This window comes from Patella vulgata, chromosome 2 (genome assembly GCF_932274485.2).
Source record: "Patella vulgata chromosome 2, xgPatVulg1.2, whole genome shotgun sequence".
Lineage (NCBI taxonomy): Eukaryota > Metazoa > Mollusca > Gastropoda > Patellidae > Patella > Patella vulgata.
The window spans coordinates 32,551,474-32,568,224 of record NC_065880.2 but is presented as its reverse complement, the minus strand read 5'-3'; the positions used below and the strand labels follow the sequence as shown (position 1 = coordinate 32,568,224).

Genomic DNA, 16,751 nt, shown 5'->3' with positions numbered 1-16,751 from the left:
GGGCTTTTTTAGTTGCGGCAACACTAACGCCTCTTTCAGAAGCTCTGGCATACAGCTAGAAGCCAAAGAGGAATATCCGTGACAGCAAGGTCCTCCCTTATTTATCACTGACCGACTTCAAATTAGGTTTGATGTAGTTACATTCATGTGTGTGGAATAATACCGCCTAAGGTCTAGTCTACGAATATTAGTCTGGATGGGTTGTCAACATTTGAGAATAAAGTCTCGGTCACCCAGAACCTCATAGTACCTAGGTTCTAGTCAGTTGTGTTAGGTCGGGGGGCCCACATGCTCAAGGCCCTAGGGCCCCCACACTCCGGTGCTGCGTATTCCCTATAAAATCGCCTTTATTATATTACTCATTCCATATCTGGTGAATAACGAAAACAAAGCTCGTTATTCGGGTAGAAAGACAACTTGTTAGAATCTCATTCCCAAATAGGCTCATAAGAAAACACCCGATGTATGCACTATAACGGCGCCTTTATTATACATGTATTACTTCTTCGCGAACAACGAACCACAAGCTAACATCACGTCGCTGTCACTTTAAGAGTTTCATTTACATTCCTCTACTTGTATAAAGGTCAACAGCTATAAACATGTAAGTGGGTTAAATTATATTCTTATCACAGTAAATCAAAAACAAGTAAACTTTTACAGCGGAAAATGCACAACTAGTGTAAGCTGCAACCAAAACAGACAAATACACCTACTCGGTAAGACTTACACTTAGTTATTGTTGTCTATGGGATCAAAACATCTCAGCAGTTATTTTGTTGGAGGTAAAATACAAATAATTCTAGATGTCGGTCATTAATAAGAATATATATATATATATATATATATATATATATATATATATATATATATATATATATCTTGGAAGCCGGTAAGTCTTCGTGTAGTAATGCATTCTTTACATGAGATAGATGCCCTTGAAGTGTCAGAATCTTTTCGAAAATATTTTCGAGAGTTTTGGTGACATCCGAGGCAACCTCCATGACTGTGCGTGCTCCCAAGACTCCAGTAAGCCTCCAATATAAGGCCCAGTACTGAGAAATGTAAGAAAGGAAGAAGTCATTTCTTTTCAAATGAAATATAAATCAGCAACATTAATTTTTTTTTTAAAATTTCACTCTTTGTTTCCCAGCCACCGCACCCATCCCTGACTTTGATGCGGCCTTCTAAAAGAATCATTTGCTTAATAATAGTTCTAGTAAGATCTGGATTATGAAAAGGAGTTCATTATAGTCTGTGGGTTCACTAGTTAGCCTTTATCAAAAGTGTCATGAAGACTTTAGACGTTTTGTCAAGGTCAAAAGATAAAGAGAAGGTTGACCTAGCAATAACCCGGCCTAATCCTATCCCGCGGACCAGTGATCGTTCGTTGGCCTGCATGTAACAGAACCCTTCACAGTTGGAATAAGAGTATACACAATTTCCCTCATATGCCCGTCTTTATTTTCCCGGTTGGTGCAGAAAAGTAGGACATTAAACCCCGTTTCAATTCATGGCATACAATGTCATGTTCTTACAGCTGTATCCCCCTAGCAAATGTTTTTCTTACTAAACTATATCACTATTTAGCTATTGTTCAGGTATGTATACATTTGATGTCGCCGTCCCGTAATAACAATACTGATAACGGGCGTTTTTATCGACGATTTATTTTAGATAAATCGTCAAATCATTCTTCACTTCGATTTTGACCATTTTGTAAACTGAAATAACATGGGTGCGAAATAACAAAATCTGTTGTTGCACCAAAGAAGTAACTTAAGTATGAATACGCTCAGCCAGGGATTTCAATATTCCATTGAATTTATTTCGAGGGAATCTTTTAGAATTTTTAAGCACTTACAGATATCCAATGTTCACGTCATAAGATTATCTCAGATTGTAGAATCCTCAAGAATAGGTTTTTTATTTTGATCACCCTAATCAAAGCCCTTAAGGGTTGGATGGTTGGGCGGTTTAGGGGCTTAACGCGTGCGCATGAAACCATAAGGTCTGCCATCGAAGATTGTGAAGCACAACAAAATCATCATCATCAAGAAAAGAACAGTACTGATAGCATTCACAGACATAACGTTAAACCCCAGTCCATTTTGTTATTTTCAGAAATATGGATTCCAGAATGACGTTTGGATCATTGCTCTTGGTAGTAAATGTGGTCATCTTTGCTGTCTTCATCCAACAGAAGTTCTTTAGTGGGGATAAACTTGAATCCAAACTGGTGAAGCAAATCGACGCAACATACGATTATATAATAGGTCAATACACGACTTCTCATGAAATATTTTATGGAACAAATATGGTGACATTGGATTTTGCTTCTTCCATTCTAGAAGCCATTAAAGCGAGGGGCTTTCCGTTACGATCTTTCACGTCATTTTTTTTCCAGTGAATATAGATGTTTATAAAACCTAGAATATGCCTTCATTACAACAGTAACTCGCCTAAATTACAACGTAACCCGCGCATGTAACCAATAATCTGATTGGCTGTTTCCTTGCAACAAACTACATGATAGCTATTCGCACATTTCATTTTAAAGCAATAACTTTTGGCTAACCCACTCAGGTGTATCTTTACACCAATAGCTGATTGGTCGATCAATGACAACGCAATATCAGTACACATCTGCCAGATATATTAACAACGTCTTAAAATCAATCACCTCTACATATACCCAATTAGTCTTCTGCAAGATATCGGTCGCAATGTAACCGTAAGCCTCGCCTTTCTCATTTTTAGGAGTTGATGGAAATGGGACTTCCCATTTCCTCAAAGCCTTGACTATATTTAATTCCCGCCGTCGAGTACGCAAAGCGGAACATTTTGGAAAATTTTATCATTTTGTACCTCAGTCCTATCATTTACACCTTAGATGTGTGAGTCGATCCAGAAATAAGTTTTAATCATTTATTTAGGTTCCAAGTTGTTAAAATGTGTTGTTTTTGCACTCTATATTCATTCTTTTGTAGACTTCTTATTGTATCTCTTTCAGTGGGGTCTGGATCTGCGGGTTCCGTGTTAGCCAATCGCCTGTCGAAAGATCCTAATCTTAAAGTCCTTGTACTTGAAGCAGGAACTGATGACCAACAGCCATCTGCCGATATATTGAAAGTTCCTATGATGTGTTGCATGGCGCAAGATACAGAATATGATTGGAAATATTATTCGGTGCCTCAAAAGCATTGCTGCAAGGCTTTGGAGAGAGAAGTATGATCTTCACCTTCTAAAATATGAACCCTTTAAATTACATACTCTTCTCATTTTAACGATAAGCATTGGAGAGTGTTTATACAATTTAAGATATGATTACGTGGTTTAAGTAAAATCTGGTGTCAATTCAGATATTACCAAAACATTTTGCGTCTTCCAGGTAGTTTCATCTGCTGTAACCTAGTGCAAAATAATCTCTCCATTTACATGCGTAATTTGATAGAGACGCTAAAATGGTACATGCATTGTCTTAAACCAAATTGGTTCAACTTCGACAGGTATACTGTCTCACTCTCTCGGTTGAATAAGAATCCAATCCCTACTTTATATTACTGCGTATTCGGGTGCATTTTGTTTCGTTGAAACCAGACATCTATGGAACGTGTCAGATATTTCGGACTAGTATTTGTAGTGTATTTTTTATTTCTCTACAGAGGATGTTTATGCCGCGAGGTAAAGTAGTCGGTGGATCCAGTCAAATAAACTGTAACATTTACGTCCGAGGTCACAGAAAGGATTATGATGGGTGGGCAGAAGCTGGATGTGATGGGTGGAGCTATGCTGAAGTATTGCCATATTTTATGAGATCAGAAAGCATTGAACCATTCGATACTATGGATAAAGGTAAATGCAAAATTCTCAAATGATTTCAAATTTTAATTTAATATCCAATTCCAATCAGGCGGTGATTATTTTGATTTATGAAACTGAATTTAGAATTAGTATCATTTTTGACCTTCCTCATATTGGGACCTCCGATAAAACAGAAATTATTAATTCGAAGAGACGAACCGGAAGAGCCTTACCAAATATTGTAGTACAATTAAAATGTACACGAACATATCTTATACTATTAGAAATGGTGAAATTGTGCATGTTTAAATAATAGGTTACAATTATAAGCGATTCTGTTAATTTTACTCACCACGAGAAGATAAACTTTTCGTGGACCTTTAATACTTTCATGTTTATCTTCAATGTCGTCGTCATCGGCATGTCTCTGTACACACGCCAACATTTGAAGAGTACAGATATTGATTGTTTGTTGATGAAATAATTTAAAAGTGCCAAGGTTATGATTAACTTTAAGAAAGGCTTCGGTTAAAAGATTGATTACTTAAATCACGTCACATTTATCTGTGTTCTCTGTCGAAAGTAAGTCTGTTGTATTTGCATTGTGGTGTGTACCCTGTTTTTTACAATTTGAGCAATTGTTTTATCATTATTAAAGGATTTGTACATTGACTTTGCACTCAAACTTGCGCAGGTGAAAGTTGTCAAAAGATCAATCTTCAAAGTGGAGTCACTTCCCTTTATTCCCTTAAAATGAGATTACGTTTTCAAATATCGTCTCCCCGCAAAATGTTTTTTTATACCACACTGCACGACGTACGACCCCCAAACCCCACCACCACCACCACCGCCCGTTTTCTTATATTTACCTACGTGGTCTTCTTTAATAATGAATTCTATGTTCTAGATCATTCGAGATGACCGTATTGTCGCAGGTTTCTTCAGGTAATAACTACACATTTTATACTTTTAGATTATCATGGCAAAAGTGGTCCACTGGGTGTCATTAAAAATACCGTATCAAATGTGGCTGCTTTTTTGATAGAAGCTGGTAAAGAAATGGGGTATAGAACTGGCGATTATAATGGTAGAGAACAAAAAGGTACGGTAATTACTATGTACTCCATGGATGTAATATACCATGCATGGGTTTGAAGATACAATAAATACGATCATAAATAACATTGGGGTAAAATAAACAGTAAATACAATAGATAGCATATTATATTATAATTACTATTGGGCAATATACAATATATCATAATTACCATTGGGTAAAATATACAGTAAATACAACGGATCGTATATATCATACATACATGTACAATGAATGGATAGAGGCATAAATATCGTGGTTGGTATATCATACATACCACTGGATTGAGATAGGGTATATCATACATACCACTGGATGGCATATATTATACCATGAATTGGGTATATAATCCATGGATGGGGTATATCATGAATATCATCTATGGGTTGGGTATATCATAATATCATCCATAGATCAGGGTTGGGGCCATTACATTGCCCATTTGATTAATTACATTCCCATTACCATTACTTTTTAAATATAATCATTACAATTACTTTCTCATTTTTAACCATGCAATTCATTAGACCTTACATTGAAAGTATCCTAGATATCATCTTTAGGCCGGGTATATCATCCAATTATTTGTTATATCATAAATATCACCTGCGGATCGGGTATATCATTAATACCATGGATTGAGTATTGTTATCAAAAATACTGAAGACTGGAAGAGTGTATTCGACGGTTATATTTAGAGTATTACGAAGACTGGTCTCTTGTGTTATATTTCACAGAACGGACAAGAATATTCTTAGACACACAGACTGCACTTTTGGAGCAGAAAAGTAAGACGGTAAACCCCATTTCATATCATATCATTTCCATGAGTAAATGATTATGTTCTAATAAAAGGCTATTTATTAAGATCTGCCATGTTCTACTTTTATAATTTTGCACGCAGGATTCTTTAGTGTACAAACTACCGTCAAAGATGGTGAACGGTGTAGCACAGCTAGAGCTTTCTTATGGCCAGCGATTAAAAGTCGCAAAAATCTTCATGCAGTTACAGGCGCCCATGTTAAAAAGGTAATCATGACTATGCACATATTGTGCGTATTTTCAACCCGAACATAAGATAGAGTCTCTTTTTAATTGTGACGTTTCTTGCGTACATATGCTTTTGTTGACTACATTAGACTAGACTCTTGGAGAATTGTAGCTCTTATTGTTGTAGTTTTTGGCTATTTTATGAAAGATTTCTCTCTGTTAGTGTCTGTGGTCGCGATCAGTAGAGTAGATATGTAAGAGACACGATATATTTTTGACACTTGTCGAGCAATGTAACCGCATTGAAACTGCGTGGGTTTTTTCGGGGGGTGGGGGGGGGGGGGTAATTGAGTGTTGGTCACAAACTCTATGGCCTCCCCAGCCCTTTAGACGCAGGCATATTTCACGCCGTACCTAGTCGATATAGATTAATTTCACTTCAGGTAATTATAAAGAATAAGAAAGCGGTTGGTGTGGAATTCTATCATCAAGGAACCTTGAAATCCGTTTCTGTAAATAAAGAAATCATTTTATCAGCTGGTGCGTTATCGTCTCCTCAAATTCTAATGCTGTCAGGGGTTGGACCAAAAGGACACCTGAAAATTCACGGGGTAAGAGGCTTTATAATGAAATTTGATTTCTTAGTTTTGGTATATATTTTAAAACGTATAATATTCGTCGGACTTATTATTTGCAAAATTGAGGCCAGTAGTTCAATTCTAGCATAAAGAAGTGATATGGTATAACTCAAGGTTCAATGCTTATATTCTTCTTTTTATGATAATATGTTGAAAGTATCCTTAATAACCAATGATGTGGAATAATTATAATACCTATAATTAATGAATTTCAAACTGCATGCCCTCCAATAAAATGAAAGTTTCAATACAAAATAGTTGGTTGTTTATTTTAGATACCAGTCATAGCTGATTTACCAGTCGGTGATCACTTAGAGGATCATATTAGCTTTCTTTTCTACTATAAAACAAAAGAAAATTTCTTTAATTCTCCGAACAAAACACAATCCCTGTGGACATTGGCCCAATATATGACAACAAAATCAGGTAGTTATACATAAACCTATACCCTAATTAAACTAATTATGCTCGTTACGAGTTCTAGCTTTCCTCTGGTAAGGCTTGTGACCGATGTACACAATATACGTAGAATACTCATAGTCAGCGGTATGTCGAACTCTAATTGCACCCCTGACCTCGGATTTTCCTCCTGTCCGAACGACTAGACACTGTTTCATGCAAGAAACCTTATAGGCTAACGGGGGTCAAACCCGAAACTTCCTGGCTAGCGAGTCAGCGCGTTACTCATGGAACCACTGCAAGTCCCTTGGTTAATATTAAAAAATATACACTGTTCTGTATAGGTATGCTGATTTCACCTGGAGGTCTGGAATCATTGGGTTTTATATCGACTGACGGTAAAACACCCGATTATCCGGATTTACAAATACATGGTTTGAATATGCTGCTTGATGAAGGCATGATACGCCACATACTTCGAATAGACCCAAAGGTAAGAATTTATTCGGTAATCTGAGACAATGTTATATTATGGCAGTTGTGTTAAAATATAACCCCGGGGCCTTATTCACGAAAATTTAAACTACAATAATTTAATAATGTATCCTCTTCATTAGCTGATGAAAAGATTGCATTCTATTTTATATATTTTAAGTTTTGGTGAAAAAAGACCCTGTTCGATAATTATTTGCTTTCTCTTAATAAAAACAAACAGATGAAACCAGTTGGGTTGCTGGAAATCAGTGGTTATTTATACACGCTCTAGGCTGATAAACATTAAAAATTCCTGATAATTTTAAATATTATAGTTAATTACACATGCGCACATTCAGCAGAGTTGGTCGCTATTTATCGGTTAATATAAGCAGGTAAAATTAACTGATGTACATTTAAACACAATTTGAACGAGGGCGTTAACGGGGATTTTCAAAGTAAACACGAAACCTTTTCTTAAAATTTTTCAGTACATGGAATATTATTCTGGTATAAACGACATCAACGGTTTTGTGCTATATTATACTTTATTAAGACCAAAAAGTCACGGTACACTTCGTCTTAACACTACAGATGCCATGCAACACCCTGTCATTGATCCTAAATATTTAGAAAACAAGGAGGATGTGGAGACCTTGCTTCGAGGTTTGTATATTAATATTTAACGTCATTTGAGAATTGGAGAATCCTTTGAAAACCACAAATGGTTCGACTCCGTTCAGTGTCGCATGTAGTTTCGGCTGAAATCTTTTGGTGGGTCTCTTTTTGATTTTTTAGGATTGTATTCATCATATGTTATTTAAGCGGATTATATTTTGCAAAATATGCAAATTACGCAAAAATGTTTTAACTGTAAAAATAATCATCAAGATTTACATTTATAAGGGAGTCAGAATACACTCAAGTAACTCGTTTAAGGAATTCCATCGTTGAATTGTCCTAGCTGTAAGTATGTAGACATGGCTATCCAGGTATTTGGGAATATCGCGAAGGTTGGGGACTAAAAATGGCGGAGTCTTCCATGCAGAAAAAATTGTATTTACTACATGCCCCCCCCCCCCTCTGCATGTTACATATTCAATAATCTCAGTGCCAGGCCCGTTATGAGCGTGTGTTTCGTTACCTGGCAACGCATCTTTATGGTTATAAAGTCATATTGAGCCCTTTAATATATAAAATACGGAATACAGCGAAAATAAAAATACACTTATTTTAATCAGATTGAAAGCATTAAGCATGTTAAATACCAATTGCAGTATTAAAATGGCAGTGAGTCTTTAAACTGAGACCCAAAAAAGAAATTCTCCTTGTGGCACACAAGGCGTATGACCGTCTTCATTAGTGCCGTCGGTGCCAAAAAGTGGAACGTTAAACCCCATTTCATTTTATTTCCCTTTCCAACTTGCATTTATTACAGAACATAAATGGAATCATTCTTGTCCTCGAGGTAGAGTGCTCGTGTAGGTACAGACTCCACTATATAATCTAAAAATATATTTTAACCCTGGTCATTTCAGGTGTTCGCTTTTCACAAGAAATAGCTAAAACCAAGATCTTCAAATCTCACGGATCTGAATTTTTCCATAAACCATTTTCGCCATGTTTAAAAAATACTAAATTTGATAGTGATGAGTATTGGCGATGTTATATAGGATATTTCACCCTGGCTATATACCATCCAACTGGAACTTGTAAAATGGGGAGTACTACAGATCCTACAGCAGTAGTGGATCCGCAATTAAGGTACGTATTACCATACATGTCACCGGTACATGAATTGACAGAGCCTTGTTTTTTTTTAAAGGACATGGCCCAAGAATAAGGACAAAAAATTTAGGGCGAGGAGAACGGGAGCTAGGTGTGATACACTTCCACAAATCACGAAGCTGATAATATTACTATATTTGAGCTGCGGTTTTTTTATTACCATTTGTATCCAATCGGTGACATATTTTGCCCGGGGTTTCCAATTTTTTATAGACCTGGTCAACCAAACAATACCGTACAATTTAAAATTTTGACCACCCTTCCTCTTTCGTAAATCATACCATGACACCGTAACGAAGACATTTTATTATTAATATTTTGTTTATTTCAGAGTTAAAGGTATCAGTGGATTAAGAGTAGCCGATGCTTCAATCATGCCAAGCATAGTATCTGGCAACACTAACGCACCATCTATAATGATCGGCGAAAAAGCCGCGGATATGATTCTAGGTCTAAAACCACCAACACCCATATCACATTTATAGTTTTATTTAAACCGTTATAACTATTAAAATCTTTATAATCAGAATACAAAGTTTCCATTATACACTGTTATAATCAGAATAAACTGTTAAAACTACATGTATCCATTAAACACACTTATAATCATGATACCAATTCACAATTGTAATAAACCATTAAATAGAGAATCTCCTACCAGTCTTTTTTGATATCAAAAAATATCAACACAAGTTGATAAAGTAACAAAAAACGAGGCTCTGCCGATTTTTTTTTACTTTATCAACGAGTGTTGGTATTTTTTGATATCAAAAAAGACGAGTAGGAGATTTTATTTATCACCCAATCCCTTCTTACATGCACAAATAGATAAATATAATTCTTTGCTGTAGATTTCACTTTTACTGAACATTACGGCGTAGTGATACATCATTTTTTGACAGCAATTCAACCATTGCAAAGTCCTTTATATTGACCCAGTGTTTCCATCAAGGTCAATTGAATAATAATAGTTCATTTTTAATAAAAAAAAAAGTCACTTTTAATAATAAATGAACTGTTCTTTGAAAATAAAAAAAAGTAGTTCCTTTTCAACTGACCAATCAAATTCATGTAAAGCGATATCTCCTAAGGAGATATCGCAGTAGAATATGTAATATATCACACAAGCGATATCTACTGTAGAATGTATTATTGGGTGATAAAATCTGAATAATAAACAGCTATAAATATCATAGGGCTGTTTATATAAGTTAATGCTACACGCTGCTTGTGGTTTTGTAATACTTTATGTAACAAATTTACAGCTCAGTATTTCACCAAATACAGATGGTGAAAAGCGAGTATTTTTTAAGCTTAATATATTGATAATAATAATAATAATAATATTATACATTTATCATTGCACCCATTCCATCCATATTGCATGTATTTTTTATGTCATTTGTATATGTGAAAATGAGTGGAGCGATACGATAAACTTACTTACATAATAAATTATATTTTAGTCATCCTAAATTTGATCCACGTCGAGCGAGACGGACAATGTTCTGTTTTGGGGTTTCAGTTTCAAGACTCACTGCCATTTTAATACTGCAATTGGTATTTTAACATGTGTTATAGTACATATTTTGATATACATGTATTTACTTATCTTAATTGATTAATTGCTTTAAAGTGGATAAGTGATAAATGTATGTTTCTTTTATGCATAATATGATAATGTGAAATAGCTTACAATTGCACTTGATCACATAATATATGCTTACTTTATATATTCAACTATTCATTACTAGATAATTTGTAAATGATGTTTTAATTATGATTTCATATATCTTTATTTGTGTTATTCATGTTCATTCGTTAATAAACCCAGATCGACGTCAAATAATTAGTACTTATGTTTCTTATAGATTAAAGCTTCTTGAATAACAAGTATTGTGAGAGCGCTGTGTGCTTCGACGTATTAGAGCTACGCACCCCCCAACATAAGAAATCTTAAAATACGTCAAGCTAACACAAAAGAAGCACGCTCGCACATGCATAATGCTTTCGATCTGCTTAATGCTTTCAATCTGATTAAAATAAGTGTATTTTTATTTTCGCTGTATTCCGTATTTTATATATTAAAGGGCTCAATAAGACTTTATAACTATAAAGATGTGTTGCCAGGTAACGAAACACATGCTCATAGCGGTCCTGGCAGTCTATATATGCATTCAGATTATTGTATATGTAACATGCATGCAGACGTGGGGGGAGAGGCATAATAGTGAAAGCGATACATAATAACAGACAGCTTTATGGATAAAATTCATTAAGTTTATTAACTGCAACGTTCAATAATGATACCTTCACCGTTATCAAGCAATTTCAGTTAATAAACCTAGTGAATGTTATCCTGTAATAAGCTGTCTGTTATTGAGCACTAATTAAAGTGTTAAAACACCTTAAAAACACTCGCTCGAAGTGTGTAAGAAATTGAACCGAAGTGATAAAAACATTCTATAAACACTCGCTTGAAGTGTGGATACCATGAAGAAACCAATGACCACTACAGCTTAGAAGTGACAATGAAATGACACTTTACTTTCACTTCCACTTATTGAAGTGTTCAAAGTGTACATTTCATAGGAGGTCACGGTGGCTAAGTGGGTAAGACGCTTGCTTGCTACCCTGGAGGTCGGGTGTTCGATCCCTGGATTGGCCGAGAAAGTTCATCCAGATTTTCCGCCGTGGGTCTCACTTGACATTGTTTCAGGACGGAGGGCCTGACAAGGACAGCTGTCTAGTCGTTCGAATGGGACGAAAAACCGAGGTCCCGTGTACACATTGGCGTGCACGTAAAAGATCCCTTGACAGTTGGAATTCGATATACGAGGTACTAGTATCATTCGAGTATCCTTCAATATGGGGTAAAGTGGACAACTGACATAACTTCAGAATTCTAAACCATTATAATATTTCATCATGAACCCAACTTGAAGAGTGTAAAGGTTGAGAAGAACCTGACTTTGTAAATCAAAGTGACACCTTCAATTTTATACTCGGTAGAGGTTAATTGTTCATTAATTTTAACTTTGTGATACTTCCAATGTTTAATCTAGCCCAAAATTTGGGACCCTCGTGCGGCGTCTGGGGGATGGTTATGCAGATGAAAATTTGTCTAGCAAAGCCGGGTTTGTACTCAATGCCCCTGTTTATTTCAGTTTGTTTCCATATCCCTTTTTTGGTGCTCCAGGGGTCCCCCGCAGCATTCGAATCTGAATGTTAGGTTACGCAATGACCATTCACGTAGACGGATATTTGTACCTTGTTCGTTTGACCAAAATGCTCGGGGTTGCCGGTCGAAAACTGAATCGAGTGATGACAATGTTAGTTTGAGAACTTTAACTCTTTTGTCGAAAATATGTAGGATTAACGTTAGCAATGTGCACCGAAAGATGATATTTCAAGTGTGAATTATTCAATCAGTTTAAACAGAGGCCAAAGGTTATGTGTGGTGTTGGGTTATTTTGACCATTTCCCGTTTATATCGACACATTTTCAATCCATGATATCTTTGTAAATACTGAACGGATACACTAAACTTATAGTCATTTTAGAGATTCGCTTTCCATATTTAGTTTGTAAGGGATTAAAAATTCCCAAATTGATGGGGGCCACGGTGGCTAAGTGGGTAAGACGCTGGCTTACTAGCCTGGAGTTCGGGTGTTCGATCCCTGCATTGGCCGAGAAAGTTCGTACAGATTTTCTGGCGTGGTTCCGCCTTGTCTAATCGCTCGAAAGGGACGGAAAACCGAGGTCCTGTGTATACATTGGCAGTTGGAATTCGATATAAGACTAAGCCGTAGTGCCGCTACCCGGGCAAAAATTCCCTCATAGCACACTGTATGGCATATATCCGTCTTCATTAGCCCTTTTCGGAGCAGAACATATCATTTCATTTCATTTCCCAAATTGATGGCCAGAGATTTTAAGGAGGAACATATTGAGGAAAATTGTATTTTAGAATTTGTTTTATTATTATCACACAAAAACAGACTATTTTATCTTACATAAAGTTAATCATTAACTGTTAAATATAGGTTTTTTAAATTAAAATGTTTCATTAAAATCTGGTATTTGCTCTGTGTTTGGCTGTTTATCATAACTCAGATTCGATTTCGTAATGGTCGATCCTAGTGTAGAGGCGATCTATCTGTTATACCGTGTTAATATGTACAAGAATTTCTAGGATTATTGGGCCGGTGCTCCATACCGTCCCCAGTTTCTGTTCGCCATTCTTCTAAACGGTGAACCAGGACCTGCCCACTGATCAAATAGTCCACCGGGGGCTGCCCACTGGTCAAACAAACCTCCTGGCTGACTGAATTTAGCCATACGCTGCTGAAATCTAGCACTTCCGGGTCCCCAGCCACCTGGAAAATTAGACCATAAAAAAGTTTACGGACATGTAATCAATAGTCTAATTAATATTATTGTGTTATTAAACACATATACACCCAATAAGATTTAGATTTTCCTATAAATCACACTTTTCCAACATTTCGTGTTTTATCTTCCCGAACGAATTGTAACGAGCGATATCAACTTATTAGTATTTTGTGGGAGAATGTGTCCCTAGACAGCGGTGTTTCAACTTACTGTTAAAGATTCTTCTCCATGTACGCCCCTGACAAGTGGGAGTCGGGCTTGATAAATCATGAGATATTATTCGTCTCCGCCCACGCCGGTATTCGAATCCGGGGCCATCTAGTCCAGAGTCTAGTGCCTTTACTGCTATTATTTTGTAATGAATTAATAGTAGAGAAATATATAAAATAAAAAATCTGACCTTGACCTTGGGCCGATACAGCCGAGACAAGAAGAACAGTTAAACAGATAGCAACAAATGACGTCATTCTGGGAAAAAAATCAAGTGGTTAAACTACATTTATCGGTGAACGAATTGAAATGTCCTACTCGTGTGCACTATCGGGCCAAAACATACTCTTAGTTTGAATTCCAACTGCCAAGGTGTATTTTACGTGCACGCTTTTCGTACCATCCAACCGACTAGACGGTTAGCTTTCTCGCCCCCCCCCCCAGTCGTGCTCTACTGACGAGGGGAAACCACGTTTGTGTTTTGTCTGCATTCTAAACTGCAAATCACACGGGTTTTATTGTATTTTATTGTATTTGTATTCATTTCTAATTCAACATAATATAAAACAAGGTCAAATAACGTTTTGACGTCTTGGCAACATAGGTTCTAAAACCGTAACTCTAACCAGTTAGCTCCTATTAGCACCGTGACCTTAGTCCCACTAACTAGCATGTATTTGGATCAACCCGAGAGTTGGCCGAGAACGTCAGGTCTTCCTATTGTTTGTGGTGCCAAAGGGAGGGCCTGGGACGTCGTTCGGATGGAACGAAAAACAGAGGTCTCAACAATTGGAATTCGGTGAAGAGTAGGCCGAAACTCGCTGTCCACGCGCGTGTCCGTCCACTATTCTTGCTGGTCTAGAAAAGCATATTATTATGTGAGGCATTTTATTCAGTAATTCAAGTGTACACTTCTGTCTTTATCGTTTTACGACCAAATTAAAAATAAACATGAAGTAATAATAAATGAAATCAATCCGTTTTCAGCCGTCTCAGAATATAATCGATTACATGGATAAAGCTTGCTGGACGAGCGAGCGTGTCTGGTTTTAATGATACATGCATTAAAACTCCGTCGTTTCCTCAACCGCGTATTTCTAAAGAGCTAAAACTGCCTATTGCCGGTCTTTCTTTTGATAGGGTGACCCACCATAAATAAATATCTCCATATATCTCGAGAATTACGCCACAATATTTATATATATGCCAAGCCTCAAATCAGTTTCACACAATTATAGTCACTAAATAAACGATCATGTTGTACTTAATAAGCTATGACCATTAATCATGTATAAATAATAGAGTGAAAACTGGTTCCAAGAGTCGTCCATAACATCCAGACACTTTTGAGTAAAAGATTGGTTACGTGCCCTTGTTTTGAAATTAGTCTCGCTTAACCAGTCTATTGACCATTCTACGTCTGATTGACAGGTCGGGATAATCAAGACTACTTTTTTACGAAACATAACAGAAAGCTAGAACAAGAAATTGAATTTAGAAATAAGCACGTTAGGTAGCTCAACAATCGTTTTAAGAAGCTTGTAAAAGTAAAATGAAACTACTGCTAGTGTCATGTTCCTGCCTAACCCGAGTGATTCAGAGATACTATTTGTACTAAACCAAACGATGCCGCTCTTAACGGTACAGTTAATGATAAAGCGATTTAAAAAATGAAACGAACGTAATTTCTAAATCTGCTGTAATAACCAAGAAGCTTAATTTTACTGCTATTCAAAATCGTCAACAATAATTTTTTTTACGGCTGTAATAGTTGATAGATTTGTAGAGAATTGCACGTGCCATGGCTATTTATAGTATCATACTGTCAGAAAGTTGGTCTCGGCACGGCGAATGTGCACGCTTCAGTGGTAGTCTCGAACTATCAGCGGTGGACTGTATTTCTGTGTGTACATGGGTCACCCTACTTTTGACCTCAAATGTTATATAAATTATTAATTTGACATTTATTCACATGACAAGCCTATAATTAACTCTCTAGACAATCAGATGGTCGCGATTTATGAATCGATTGAAACGTGATCAACATTTAATAATTTAATTTAAAAATGGACTTTGATTATTATCGTAACAGTACTTGTCAATCGTGAATAAAAACTTTCAAAGACTGATAATGTCGCTCAGAATAATGTATATTGACGGGACTTCTTAATACAAGTTTGAATACATTTGTGAAGAACATACCTGGCTGATTGTTGAGTAGACTGTGAATGAGATTTAGATGAGAACGGTGTCCTATATATATATTTTTTATGTCGTGAGTTATATAACTTGGTGGTAAATAATAGGATGTGGAGACCATTCGTCAAATATAATTTATGATGCCTTAAATCTTCATCATCAACAACGACAGCTATTTATATTAAAGCGATACCCACTCATTTAAATAGAAAGATTTGTATTATAAAATAACTGTAACGAAACAGAAGAGAATAAGCATTAATGGACACTTAATTATATTTTAACGCTCGAAATCAAATCAAACTTCCTACATTTCTTTACCAAGACAGGTATAAGCAATGCTAAACAATAGTATTTTCGCCTACCCTTCGTCGGGTTACCAAAGTGTACACGGGCCCTCAATTTTTCGTCCGATCCTTCCTGTCCCTCTGACAAGGAAGTTATGACCCCCGAGCGAAGCCAACCCCGAACAGACCGGCTTCGCTCGGGGGTCATAACTCCGAAACCGGAAGTGGTAGACTAACGCCACCTGGCCTATGTTACTCACCGGTCCGAGCTACCCCTATACCCCAAATTTCAGACTCGAGGCAGATGTAGCCGCCAACCCCCAACAGACAGATTTCGCTCGGGGGTCATAACTCCAAAACCGGAAGTGGTAGACTAACGCTACCTGGCCTATGTTACTCCCCGGTCCGAGTTAGCCCTATACCCCAAATTTCAGACTCGGGGCAGACCTAGTGTAGCCGCCAACCCCAAAC

The 16,751-nt window shown here is 36.6% G+C and overlaps 1 protein-coding gene and 1 long non-coding RNA gene across 3 annotated transcripts; one reads left to right on the top strand and one right to left on the bottom strand.

Moving 5' to 3' along the window:
- Positions 1-586: 586 nt before the first annotated feature.
- Positions 587-13,196, top strand: LOC126811713 (L-sorbose 1-dehydrogenase). 2 transcript variants are annotated; one of them, XM_050537575.2, is made up of 12 exons: positions 587-604; positions 2,125-2,276; positions 3,014-3,228; positions 3,666-3,855; positions 4,778-4,906; positions 5,805-5,929; positions 6,334-6,501; positions 6,804-6,954; positions 7,272-7,420; positions 7,893-8,067; positions 8,940-9,165; positions 9,521-13,196. In XM_050537575.2, exons 2-12 carry the CDS (start codon positions 2,129-2,131, stop codon positions 9,672-9,674), a joined length of 1,830 nt encoding a protein of 609 aa, XP_050393532.1. In that variant the 5' UTR covers positions 587-604; positions 2,125-2,128; the 3' UTR covers positions 9,675-13,196. The 2 variants fall into 2 exon arrangements, with proteins under 2 accessions (XP_050393532.1, XP_050393533.1); XM_050537576.2 differs by having other exon boundaries at positions 592-719.
- A 53-nt stretch (positions 13,197-13,249) lies between these two features.
- LOC126811721 (uncharacterized) lies at positions 13,250-16,137 on the bottom strand. Its single transcript, XR_007675723.2, has 3 exons — positions 15,997-16,137; positions 13,985-14,052; positions 13,250-13,568 (listed from the first exon to the last, which is right to left on the bottom strand). It is a non-coding gene; the product is annotated as an uncharacterized LOC126811721 (long non-coding RNA).
- Between the last annotated feature and the right edge of the window lie 614 nt (positions 16,138-16,751).

Excerpts from the sequence above, each read along its gene's own strand:
- LOC126811713 (XM_050537575.2), top strand. The coding sequence starts at position 2,129 with ATGGATTCCAGAATGACGTTTGGATCATTGCTCTTGGTAGTAAATGTG. Across the intron at positions 3,229-3,665 it reads GCAAGGCTTTGGAGAGAGAA|AGGATGTTTATGCCGCGAGG; the intron begins GTATGATCTTCA and ends ATTTCTCTACAG. Across the intron at positions 4,907-5,804 it reads TAATGGTAGAGAACAAAAAG|GATTCTTTAGTGTACAAACT; the intron begins GTACGGTAATTA and ends TTTTGCACGCAG.